This window comes from Lipotes vexillifer, unplaced genomic scaffold (assembly GCF_000442215.2).
Source record: "Lipotes vexillifer unplaced genomic scaffold, Lipotes_vexillifer_v1.1 scaffold329, whole genome shotgun sequence".
NCBI lineage: Eukaryota > Metazoa > Chordata > Mammalia > Artiodactyla > Lipotidae > Lipotes > Lipotes vexillifer.
The window spans coordinates 5,033,201-5,045,244 of NW_006774067.1; the positions used below are offsets into that span (position 1 = coordinate 5,033,201).

The 12,044-nt window shown below is 35.5% G+C and overlaps 1 protein-coding gene across 1 annotated transcript in view; it reads right to left on the reverse strand.

Annotated features, from left to right (window-relative positions):
* Window positions 1–3,609: 3,609 nt before the first annotated feature.
* The window catches only part of RAB21 (RAB21, member RAS oncogene family), a 28,075-nt gene continuing 19,640 nt past the window's right edge, over window positions 3,610–12,044 (reverse strand). The window contains exons 5-7 of the mRNA XM_007448773.1: window positions 7,306–7,360; window positions 6,711–6,799; window positions 3,610–3,752 (exon numbers count right to left, since the gene is read on the reverse strand). Of these exons, the coding sequence (XP_007448835.1) occupies window positions 3,610–3,752; window positions 6,711–6,799; window positions 7,306–7,360 (287 nt within the window). The remainder of the gene's footprint in view (window positions 3,753–6,710; window positions 6,800–7,305; window positions 7,361–12,044) is intronic.

Here is a 12,044-nt window from a genome sequence, read left to right on the forward strand (position 1 = left end):
AAGACTGTGAAAACTATAATGGCAAACAGAAGTCAAAAGATAAATTTCAAAAGTCAAAGGCACAAGTCAAACCCTTCTAGACATAAGTGGTAATTATAAATGTAAGTTATATTAACTGAAAATAATATAAGATCAATGATCTAGACCCCTGGTAGCATTTATAATACAGAAAATTGCAAATTATGTATTAAAATAAACAGTACAACAATTCATTTTTTTTAATGTTCTAAATATTTGGCACAATGCATAACTTGCCTTATTTAGAAACCATCTGATAAAAGTAATATAGTATTTTAAAAGATTTTAAAAATTGTCAGGTTGTAGAATTTCCTATCTACCTTTCATTCTACTTCTTACTACCCTCCTTCTCTATTTCTCAAATTTTCCTTTTTCTTACTGAAAATCTAAAAATGAAATATCATTCTTCTGTTATTTTAATGCCAAATAAAAATTAATCACTAATAATATATGGCTAATATTTTTTAAAAGATTTCAATTTAGCTGTAACAGCCACAGCTTTAGGCTATTTTCAGGAGATAACCCCAGAAGAAAAGAAATTCAAACACTCATATTTCATATGGTAACGTGATGCTTGTTTCTTTTCAGATTACTGTTTACCCCAAAATTGTTGCAATATACATTTTTAAAAACAATAATCTTCCTCTATAATCACAACGCAAAACAAGAAGCAGAATACGCGTCATCATTACAGAAACAGTGATTGTATACTTTAAATATTCAGATACCTTTTTAATGACTATCTTAAACCAATTTTTAATTATATATACGAAGAGTATACACTTACAAGTTGAAAAATATATTGGTTCTATCTACCTACTACTTTTAATACACAACACGATAACTTGTGTCTTCTTCCTAATAGCACAATTATAAGGACAGGAACACAAAAGATAGGTATTAGAAAGGTGAAGAAAGTATCAGAAAAACTTCCTCAGCCTTGGTTTATCATTTTTTTATCTTTCCTTTGTATACATGCTGCCATTGATTGGTCCTCTTTCATTACCCTTTCACCCTATTCCTATCTAAAGACCTTCTAGGCTTCAGAGCAAGGTCAGGTATACTATATTATCTATTGTTGCTACTGAATTAGTTTAAATTACAGGTTAAAAAAAGAAGAATGAAATGCTCGAGGTTAAGAAGGGTACATAGAGGGCTTCCCTGGTGGCACCGTGGTTGAGAGTCCGCCTGCCGATGCAGGGGACACAGGTTTGTGCCCCGGTCCGGGAAGATCCCACATGCCACGGAGCGGCTGGGCCCGTGAGCCATGGCCGCTGAGCCTGCGGGTCCGGAGCCTGTGCTCCGCAAAGGGGGAGACCACATCGGTGAGAGGCCCGCGTACCGCAAAAAAAAAGAAAGGTACATAGAAACCAAAGAAGAGTAAAGAAAAAATAAATAAATAAAACAAAATATCGAGAGTGGTTGTACCATATCAATAATTATCTGGCAACTCTGGAGCAGATGTTTCTATCTGGACTTTATATCATTAATATAGGGTCAAAAATCGAGAGTACAACTCTCCAATTATCAGGCTTTATGATTTTATTTTTTGGAATAAAGCTCAATTTCATGTCTAATTAGTTTTAAAAACATACTTCACTCCAATGGAGAAGAGCTTCTTTCCCATCTACATCTACAACAGTAGAAATGACAAGGCTTTTTAACTACCACTGAAAGAACCAGGAGGGCAAAAACAATTTTTTCTTTTCTCTGTACTCATGATTTCCCCTGCCTCCCTCCACCTCCTGCATAAACAGTAACTTCACAGGAAACCAAGAGACTACACAGACAATTTTAGCTTATCTTCCTGAAGACTCTTTCCACTCCGCCCTCTCCAAACACACACAGTGGAGAAGCAGTGTGTTGAGTTTGACAAGGACGATAATTAAGGAAGGTAAAATGAGGCCTTATAGAATACTTAATACTAAGTTAAAATTCTAATATCATAACATCAAGGTGTCAATTTATTCAACTTTAACCCATCTGGGAAAGTTACTTCTTTAGTAACTATAACCTCATTATATTCTTTTAATTGCTCATGCTAACAACTTTATTGTATACTACTGCATCTTATAAGAAGTAAATCCAGGGACCATTCCATTTTACCTTAGACATAACATTTACTAGTTTTCCAAGCATGACAGAAATGGAAAAATATATATATTAGAACAAGAACAATTTATGTTAATTTCCACAATTTGTGTTCCTCCTATGAGCAGTGCCTGATTCTATTCTATCAGTCCTATGCTTAAAGAAAAAAAAAAAAAACTTAATGAGAGACTAATTTACAAAGTATACAAGAATATAATTTTATAATAAATCTTTCCAGTGTTCGCTATAACTTCATTACATGAAATGTTTCCCTTCAAAGAAACTCAGAAGGATAGCTCTTATAAAATGAAACAAAGCTTTCTGTGTTCATCTCTGGCAAGCAGTGACCAGAAACAGCTTGCTCACAAAGGATCTAAAAGTGCTGCCTGTGGAGGAGAAACTACCACTAACATGCTGTATGAATGAGTCTTGGTGAGTGGCTACTATCTGGGACTTCTTCCTCTCTTCTCATATCAGTGAGTCCATCTCACATAAAGCCTAAGAGAAAACTAAAGCCTTGCAGCAGTGAAACTCGGCATGCTCCACTCAAATACTTCTAAGGTAACCATTCTAAAGCAAAATCAGCAGAAGTCATCTCTTTTATCCAAACAAAACAACCAGAAAACAAAAAACAAACAAAAAAACCCCACAAAAGAACAAAAGAAAACACCCCCAAACCAAAAGGCAAATGCTGTTGCTCAATCATTAGATGGATTTACAGAGGCAAAAATTGTGACAACAGCAGTAATTCAAGTAAAGTATATGAGAAAATTTAAACACGCCACTTTCAAGTTAAGACAAAAGTGAAGGGGAGCTATGATCAGAGTCAAAAAGCTTAGACATTATCACCAAATGTTAATTCACTTTACAGTCATCAATGAGACTACTGTATATATTTTTGCACCTTGCGCTTGTAAAAGCAGATAAAATATTTAATATGTAATTTACAATGTATTTTATCAGCTCAGCATACAGGATGAATATAGATTATATCAAAGTGTAGTAGACAGTTAGGGGCCTGTGCAAACCCTGCAAAAATAGTACTTCAGGTATCTGCTAATTTAAAAAAAAAGACAACAAAAACCGTTTGCTGTTTAGAAGTGATACAATTCAAACTACCACAAAATACAAAGGACTGCAAAAATGTATAACATTCCAACAACATATATAAGTTATTAAATAAAGATTTGATTTAAAAGAATATAAATGAAGCCTTTAAGTAGGTCTTTTCTACATGCATATTACTCCTTGTTAAAGAAAAAAAATATGTAAAAAGGCCATTGGTAACTGCTTTGTTAACATGTGTAGAAAATGCCAATTCTCTGGTCACGAACCCCACTAAGTTTAGCACTTAAGGTCTCTGCAGTGTTATAAACGTAATTTAAAATACTGTTAACTCTCTAATTCCATTGGTAAAATAATGTGACTTGGAATATGGCAGTCTTTGTGTTGAGGGCAAGGATCCACAGTTTGTTTTTTTTATTCCTTAGGGGTGAACAGTTATCCAGAAGAACAGCACCCTCCGCCACCGCTCTGGGCTTGAGGTTCATCATCAATAATTTGTACACCTCGCCTTGCAGCTCCTGGTTGACTAGAGCCATTGCCTTTTGCCCTTTCATCCACTTGTGCCGTTTCTATCATCCCTAAGAGAGGGAGAAAGCAGAAATTATTTAGGACCACAATCGGCGTTTTCTGTTTCTATGATTTCAGTTTACCACCATGATAGCTACTTCTGACATTCAACCAACAAGGAAACTAGACAAAATTAACAGCAAGTGTACTTGTCCAGTTGTATAACAGCCACAGTGACATCACCAGAGAAAAAAAGTTTATGACTTAAACAAATGACTGTATACAAGTGTCATCCTTAAGATTTTCCAAGTATACTTAGAAATATGTCAAAGAAGGTCAAATTGTCCCAAGTACAAGCAATATTTAGGGTACAAGATTTATTCTTCAGTAAGTCATGTAAACTTTTAACCAAATAACATTTGAAAGAACCAAAGAGTTTAAGATGAAAGAGGAAGAACAAAGCTGGAGGACTCACACTATCTGATTTAAAGATACAGTAGAAGTTGCTCAAATGATGACAGTGAGATACTGGTGATTGTGCGGTCCAGCACAATCTTTTCAAGAAACAGTACTGGAACTGGACATTTACATGTAAAAAATAAAAGTTCAATCTATACCTCCCACCATATGTGAAAATTAACAAAAAATTAATTACAGACTTAAATGTAAAACAAAATTTCTAGAAGAAAACACAGGAGAAAATCTCTGTAGAAGAAAATCTTTATGACTTTGAGTTACCAAAGGTTTCTCATGTAAGACAAAAAAACATGACTCGTACAGAAAACCTGATAAATCAGACCTCATTAAAATTTAGAACTTCAGCTCTTTGAGAGACAGTTAAGAAAAATGAGAATATAAGACACAGACTAGGAGTAAATAGTTGCAAAATACATATCTGAAAAGATGAGGAAAGAAAAGAGAGTCCTTAAAACAGAATAAGGTTTCTTAAACTTGGGTCCAGAGATTGCTCTTGAACAATGGTTTCCAAATTGAGGTATACGGGATAATCCACTGAGGTAAAATTAGAAAAACGTTCAATTTATTTTTCCTTAACCTTTCAAAATTTCTGTTTTTTAATGTATATTTTACAATATGGAAAATCATAAGTACTTGTACATGTTCTATAATTTTTAAAATAAATGTATAGAGAATATTCAATTCTTTTATATAAAGATATGATATATAACATTTATAAGCCACTCATCTAGAACCTCAGTACTCAAAGTATGGTCTGAGAACTAGTGTCATTACCGCTTGGGTGTCTGTTAGTAAAGAGAAGCTCAGGCCCACATCAGACCCACTTTATCAAATTATGCATTTCAACAAGATCTCCTACTGACTGATATGTACAGCAGTGGTTCTCAAATTTTAGTATGCATCAGAATCATAACGAGGGATTAAAACACAGATTCTGGGCACCACCTCCAGAGATTCTGATTCAGTAGGTTTGGGGTAAGGCCCAAGAATTCGCACTTCTAACATACTCTCAAGTGATGCTAATGCTACTCATTACAGGACCACATTTAGAGAATTAATGCTCTAGAAGAATTATGAATGACCTTCAGGCTTACATAAAACTGAAATTTACTTCAAAGTTTGTATATATGTACTTTTTTTTTTTTGTGGTACGCGGGCCTCTCACTGTCGTGGCCTCTCCCGTTGCGGAGCACAGGCTCCGGACGCGCAGGCTCAGCGGCCATGGCTCACGGGCCCAGCCGCTCCGCGGCATGCGGGATCCTCCCGGACCGGGGCACGAACCCGCGTCCCCTGCATCAGCAGGCGGACTTGCAACCACTGCGCCACCAGGGAAACCCAGTGTACATTTTTTTAGAGCAAAGAACCATCATTCTGAGGTCTATAACTACAAGGAATATAATTTGACAAAATCATTTCAATCCATTATTCTATAGACTAGGGTTTTCCTAAGTATAGTGTACATTCTATTGGTGATATGAGAAATGACTTTCAGATTGTATATAAGAAACATTTTCCTTTCTCTTTTTTTAATATGGAAAAGCTCAAACATATATAAAAGTAGAAAGAAGAGCATAATGAAAATCTGTATGTCCATCACACAATCTCATCCATACTTGGCAATCATCCCTACCATTATTTTAAATCAAATCCCAGATACATAATTTTATTCATAAATTATTTTAATATGATTTCTAAAAGATAAAAACATTTTTAAAAATAAGAATTCTCTTTTTAAGCATAACAACTACACAATAACCATGCCTAAAAAAATTTACAATAATTTCTTAATATCATCAATATCCGGTGAGTGTTCATATAGTCCCAATTGTTTCACAAATGTTCTTTTTCACTAGTTTGTCAAATTAGGATCCAAATAAGGTCCAGCCACTGCAACAGGTTGTTACAACTCTTAAATCTGTTTTATTCTGTCCATTCCCCTTCCATTTTTATTTTTAATAGTAATGCATATATTTTAATATGTATTTAGCAAATACTACACATAAGATTTCATAGCCATTGATTACTACTTGAAATGGGGCTAAAGAAGGTATTTAAGCTTCAAAAAATGAGTTAAAGATATTAAGTAAATAATAATACTGGTTGATGCGACAAATCATCAATATGGTCAAAATGGAAACTATAAAACATCACCCCAGGGGCTTCCTTGGTGGCGCAGTGGTTAAGGCTCCGCCTGCCAATGCAGGGGATGTGGGCTCGAGCCCTGGTCCCGGAAGATCCCACATGCCACGGAGCTACTAAGCCCGTGCGCCACAACTACTGATCCTGTGCTCTACAGCCCGCGAGCCACAACTACTGAAGGCCGCGCGCCTAGAGCCTGTGTTCCACAACAAGAGAAGCCAGCACAACGAGAAGCCCGCGCACTGCAATGAAGAGCAGCCCCCACCCGACGCAACTAGAGAAAGCCCGCGCGCAGCCAACGAAGACCCAACGCAGCCAAAAATAAATAAATTAAATAAATAAATAAAAAACAAACAAACAAAAAAATCACTCCAGATATGTTACCAATATTTTAAAAAGAGCCATATACCTACTTTTACAAAGGTCAAGAAAAAGTTCCTCAATTCCTTTGTTCTGTTTGGCTGAAGTATGATAATGTTTCGCTCCCACAGATTCTGCATACCTTAAAAAAAAAGTAACATCAGTAATTGAAGTAAAAATATGTTTCATGTTTTTGTCATGACTGCTATTTGAACTTTTTTTACAATAGCAATTTTAGTGACTTATTACTAATTAACCCAGGTTTAGTGAAATTAAGATTATATACCATTTGACGTTTCTATACATTGAATCAACTTTTAAGTAAGAATAAAACAAGACTTTTATTCTAAGTTAATTTGCAACCCAAATACTTTAGTTTTTGTGACTCACTGACTATTTGGCCATGACAGTTTTCTTTTGCATCACTCTTATACTTTTTACTGAAACCAGAAAGAGAAGTGAAAGTGGAATAACTTTAAATGTCACCAAAAGCCAGAAATTGCCAGTGTAAACACGCTTCACTGAATCCACTAGCTCAATCTATATTAAGAGGCTTGAGTAATAACTAAATGGTAAAGTACATTGTGCAAAGAGGAAGACTTCTTACAGAGAGTGACTGAAAGAAGGAAGAGAAGGCATAACACTTACGATTCTGCTTCTTGAATGGAAACATGTCTCTCCTTCTCCAAGTCTATTTTATTACCTAATTTGAAAATGTAAATGCCAGTCTTTAATACTGATTCATTTTTATAATGAAATTAAGCCAATTCTAAATATACAATTGCCATTTTAATCATCTGGAAAAATAACAGAAATCCCCACCAGACTTCTAAATGTCCTTCTAAATGTCCTGAAACTGTAAGGTTTCAGGACATTTGGATATGAGGATATGAGGGCTGATCATGACTGTCAAGGTGAATGCCTCAACCTCCCTCAAATGGCTCAATGCACATCCCTCCTGAAGCTGCAGCCTCTGTCAGAGAAAATAACTCTTCCAAAGAGATAAGCACTATTTTTGATTTAGGGTATAAATGGGACTAAGATTCACTAGGGAATCCTAAGGATAAACCTATGAGTCTTAGCCAAGTGTAAATGGTCCCCAATCAATAATTATGGTTCATGAAAATATGTTAGGCTAGCCTCTTGGATCCTAAGAATATTTTGGTTTTCTCGATGATGTTAACTGGTTAAAGAAAGCATTAAAATATATGGCTTTTGAAGTACTTCACCACTGCAGGGGAAGAAACTACTGTTTGTTTTAAAAACATGAGACAACTTAGTAAATGAACATCATGCAGATTTTAAATTACTGAAAATAAGTTTAGCTCTCCTTAAACAATGGAACCAAACTGAGATTATGCCATAAAGCCACCAGAACAAAAGTGTAGAAACTGCAAAATGCAGATTCCTTATTATATACAAGGTAGAGATTAAGGTAAGTAGGCTGGACAGAGTGCTAAAGGCAATGGAAATAACATACAGAAAAGGGGAAAAATACCCTAAGAAAGGACACTTTAAACAAATATTTTCATTTCTTCTATTATGACCTATAGGGGTAAAAAAGGAAACCTTGTAAATAAGGTCATTTTTTTCGGGACCTTAGAGAGTCTAGAAGACAATTTCAGATAAAGCATTGAAGTAAGCACCCAATGAAGGATGCGATGCTTAGAACTGAGAGGTACAAGCCCAGAGGTTCTGTATATGAAGACCTCAAATAATCTGAGCACCTAATTACGCGCAGCTTTAAGCAATGATCTGACACCATAGCCTAAGGTTGAGGGAGGGAAGCAGACATACTAAAGCTCAGCTGGTATTAACGAATTCAGTAATAAATTCTTCCTTCTTTGAACAGTTATCAGCCTATCTAAGCAAGAAGACACCTATCAGTTCTCATTTCCCACATTATATTTTATCAATAAAATTTTAATTTGCTAAATATTACAACCAATATATCCAACAGTCACCAGTGGAACAAGTTGTTTCATGCTATGAAGAATGCACAAAGCACCACCTAGTGGCAGGCAGCTCCAACAAATGGAGGCACAAGATTCTGCCACTGTAAAAAGGTAAAACAGCCTCCTATAGATCAAAGGAGACTTTTGTTGCAATTAACTAAAACCCTATGAGTTGGTCTGTTAGAGCTTTAATGACTCTTTTTTCAAAATCCACCATAATTACCAACATCTATTTTTAAAAACTGAGGATAGGGAAAGTAGACAATCACCTTGTTGCCTCAAATGAATATTTGGGGAAAATTATTCAGACACTGCTTTATTATTTAACAGCATTTTAAACTTAACTAAACTTTAATAAAGCCAGTATCTTTTTGTTTTTGTTTTTGTTTTTTAATCTTTTGGCCACGCCACACGGCTTGCGGGATCTTAGTTCCCCAGCCAGGGATTGAACCCAGGCCATGGCAATGAAAGCGCCAAGTCCTAAACAATGGACTGCCAGGGAGTTCCCTAAAGCCAGTTATTATTAAAATGGCTAACTATTTTAATAACATAATTAATATTTTAAACAAAAAAAAATCCTCTACTAAATAACTACTATTTCTTTGAATAAGTGCTCATAATGGATTAACAGCACAGACCAAGTCACAAAACTGCCTGTCAGTGACTGACACCTTTCCAAAGTTCAAGACCTTTTTAACTATGTTCTTTTAAAAGCAAGAGAGCTAAAGCTTGTGATTGAGGCTCATATCTGTTTCAATACTACTGTGCAGCCACATTGGGAACTTTCTAATAGGCTTACAACACCTGAAAATAAGAATAACCACCAAAGTAAGCACCTACTTGAAAGTATAGTACAATAAAGGCTAGGGGGGGAAACTGACGGAAGCTATTGGAGAGGAAAAGGCTATCCTGCTAAGAATACTAAAAATTTTATCTTCTTTAAAAATACCTATTTGAATTAAGAACATGGAAGGGATACACCCATTGCTAAGGGCAGACGGCCTAACAGCAATAAAGAGCTAGAACTTTATTTTGCTTAGACTGGATGCTGTGTGGCCTAGTGGAAAGAAATTTTTAAATCTGATAAAACTTGTTTTTAAGTCCTGGCTCATTTCAAAACTATAAGATTTGGGGCAAATTACTTAACCCCTTAGTCTCACTTTGTACAAATGTAGCTAATAAACTTTGCAAGTTTGATGTGAAAATAAGATATATGTAAAAGGCCTAGCACATTGGATGTGTTCAATAGAGTATTTTTCAGCCATCACAGTGAATGATCAAATGGAAAATGATCACAGTGAATGATCAAATGGAAAATCAATACTGTTATGAGAGAATTAAACTCATGATAATTAACACACTTCCTACCACAACCCTGGTTGGCTTCGGAAATCCCTTAACCATCCCTCCCCCAATTTAGTTCGGTTTGCTTCTGTGCTATCACAGCACACCCCCACCCCCTTGATAGCATGTATCATAAAGTACAATAAGAGCTTGTTTTTCTCTCTCACCCTACGTGATAAGCTCTGGGGAGACAAGGACCATATCTATTTTTTAACTTATTCACTACATTATTCTCAAAGCCTGGTACATAGCCAGCAATATATATTATTGGTTAAGTATATGGGCTTGAAGTAGCAGACAGACCCAAATTAAAATCCCAGGTCCATCTCTATATACTATGTAGTTTGGGAAGTATCAAGCGCTCTAAGTCCATTTTCTCATGTGTAAAATGGAAATGTCAACAATGCCTTCTTGCCGTGTAGTCCATTTTCTCATGTGTAAAATGGAAATGTCAACAATGCCTTCTTGCCGTGTTGTCAGGAGGCTTAAATGAAATAAGTGTGTAGTTCTTAGAATAGTACCTGGCACTCAATAAATGGTAACTATTATTAATAATAAGTATTTGTTTAACAAACATACAAATGTTAAGGACAGACTAGAAACAAAATACTCTATTAAACAGAGCAACCACAGCCAAGAGTGCTGATCAATGGATTAACTAAAGCTAGAGGGAAAAGTCTGCTAGTAGAGTTCTCTCTTCCTGCTTTACACATTATCAGTGATTTAGATAAGGACCTAGAAGGTTCGGCATCTAATTTACACATGAAAAAGCTAGTAGATTATATATCAAACATAAACATTCAGAAACATATAAGTTGAAATTCCTACACTTAGGTTTAAATAATTTAGTTATGTAGGAAGATGGGGAAAGCCTGACAGAAGACCAATACTTATAAAAAAGGAATTCTGATTTTTGTTAACTATAATCTATGTAAAAGAGAAATTGAGTTGACATGACTGCTAAAAAGTATATGCAATCTTGGGCAATGCTGGTAGAAGGACAATAAGAAGATTTAAAAAGAGAGAGAGCTATGGTATACACTGAGTCAACAATGTTTGGATTCTAGTATTCATTTCAAGTGTAGGAGACACACTGATACACCGAAATAAACCTAGGAAAAAATAATCAGGATGATGAGGATGTCTGAAAGTTAGCCCAAACAGTTGAAAACCTAGGGAAGATTTTAGGTGAACCATCCAAGTAGGCTTCAAATGTTTGAAGGACTGTCTTGTGTAAAGGGAAAGGAACAAATATTTGTCATATGCATACTCTATACCAAGTGTTTTCCAAATCATTATTTAGTCTTCATCACAATCCTATGAGGTACTATTATTTTGAAGTTAGTTTTTTTTTTTAACATCTTTATTGGGGTATAATTGCTTTACAATGGTGTGTTAGTTTCTGCTTTATAACAGAGTGAATCAGTTATACATATACATATGTTCCCATATCTCTTCCCTCTTTGTCTCCCTCCCTCCCACCCTCCCTATCCCACCCCTCCAGACAGCCACAAAGAACCGAGCCGGTTTCCCTGTGCCATGCGGCTGCTTCCCACTGGCTATCTACCTTACGTTTGTTAGTATATATATGTCCATGTCTCATGTTAGTTTAAAACTAACTCTGAAGTTAGTTTTAAAACAGGAGAGAAAATAAACACTGAACATGTATAGAATGAAATGAAAATCAAGACGTGGAAAAAATAATGCAGATGTCCATCAAGAGCGAAAGGATAAACTGTGGAATATTCATAGAATTAAGTATTAGATAGCAAAGAGAGTAAAATGAACTACAACTATATACAAGAACATAGAGGAATCTTGTAAACATAATGTAAAGCCAAAAAAAAGACAAAAACGCTCCCATACATAACATATGTTATAACATAACATAGCTAGGATAACATATGATCCTAGTTATCTGAAATTCAGAACAAAACCAGTCCCTGCAGTAAAAAGTCAGGATTATGTCTGGGGTGAGGAGAAGGCAACTGGGGTAGTGTTGGGATGAGAAAGGAGCACCAAAAAAAAAAAAAAAAAAAAAGGGGGGGGGGGCTTCTAATGTACTGGTGGGGCTTCTAATATACTGGT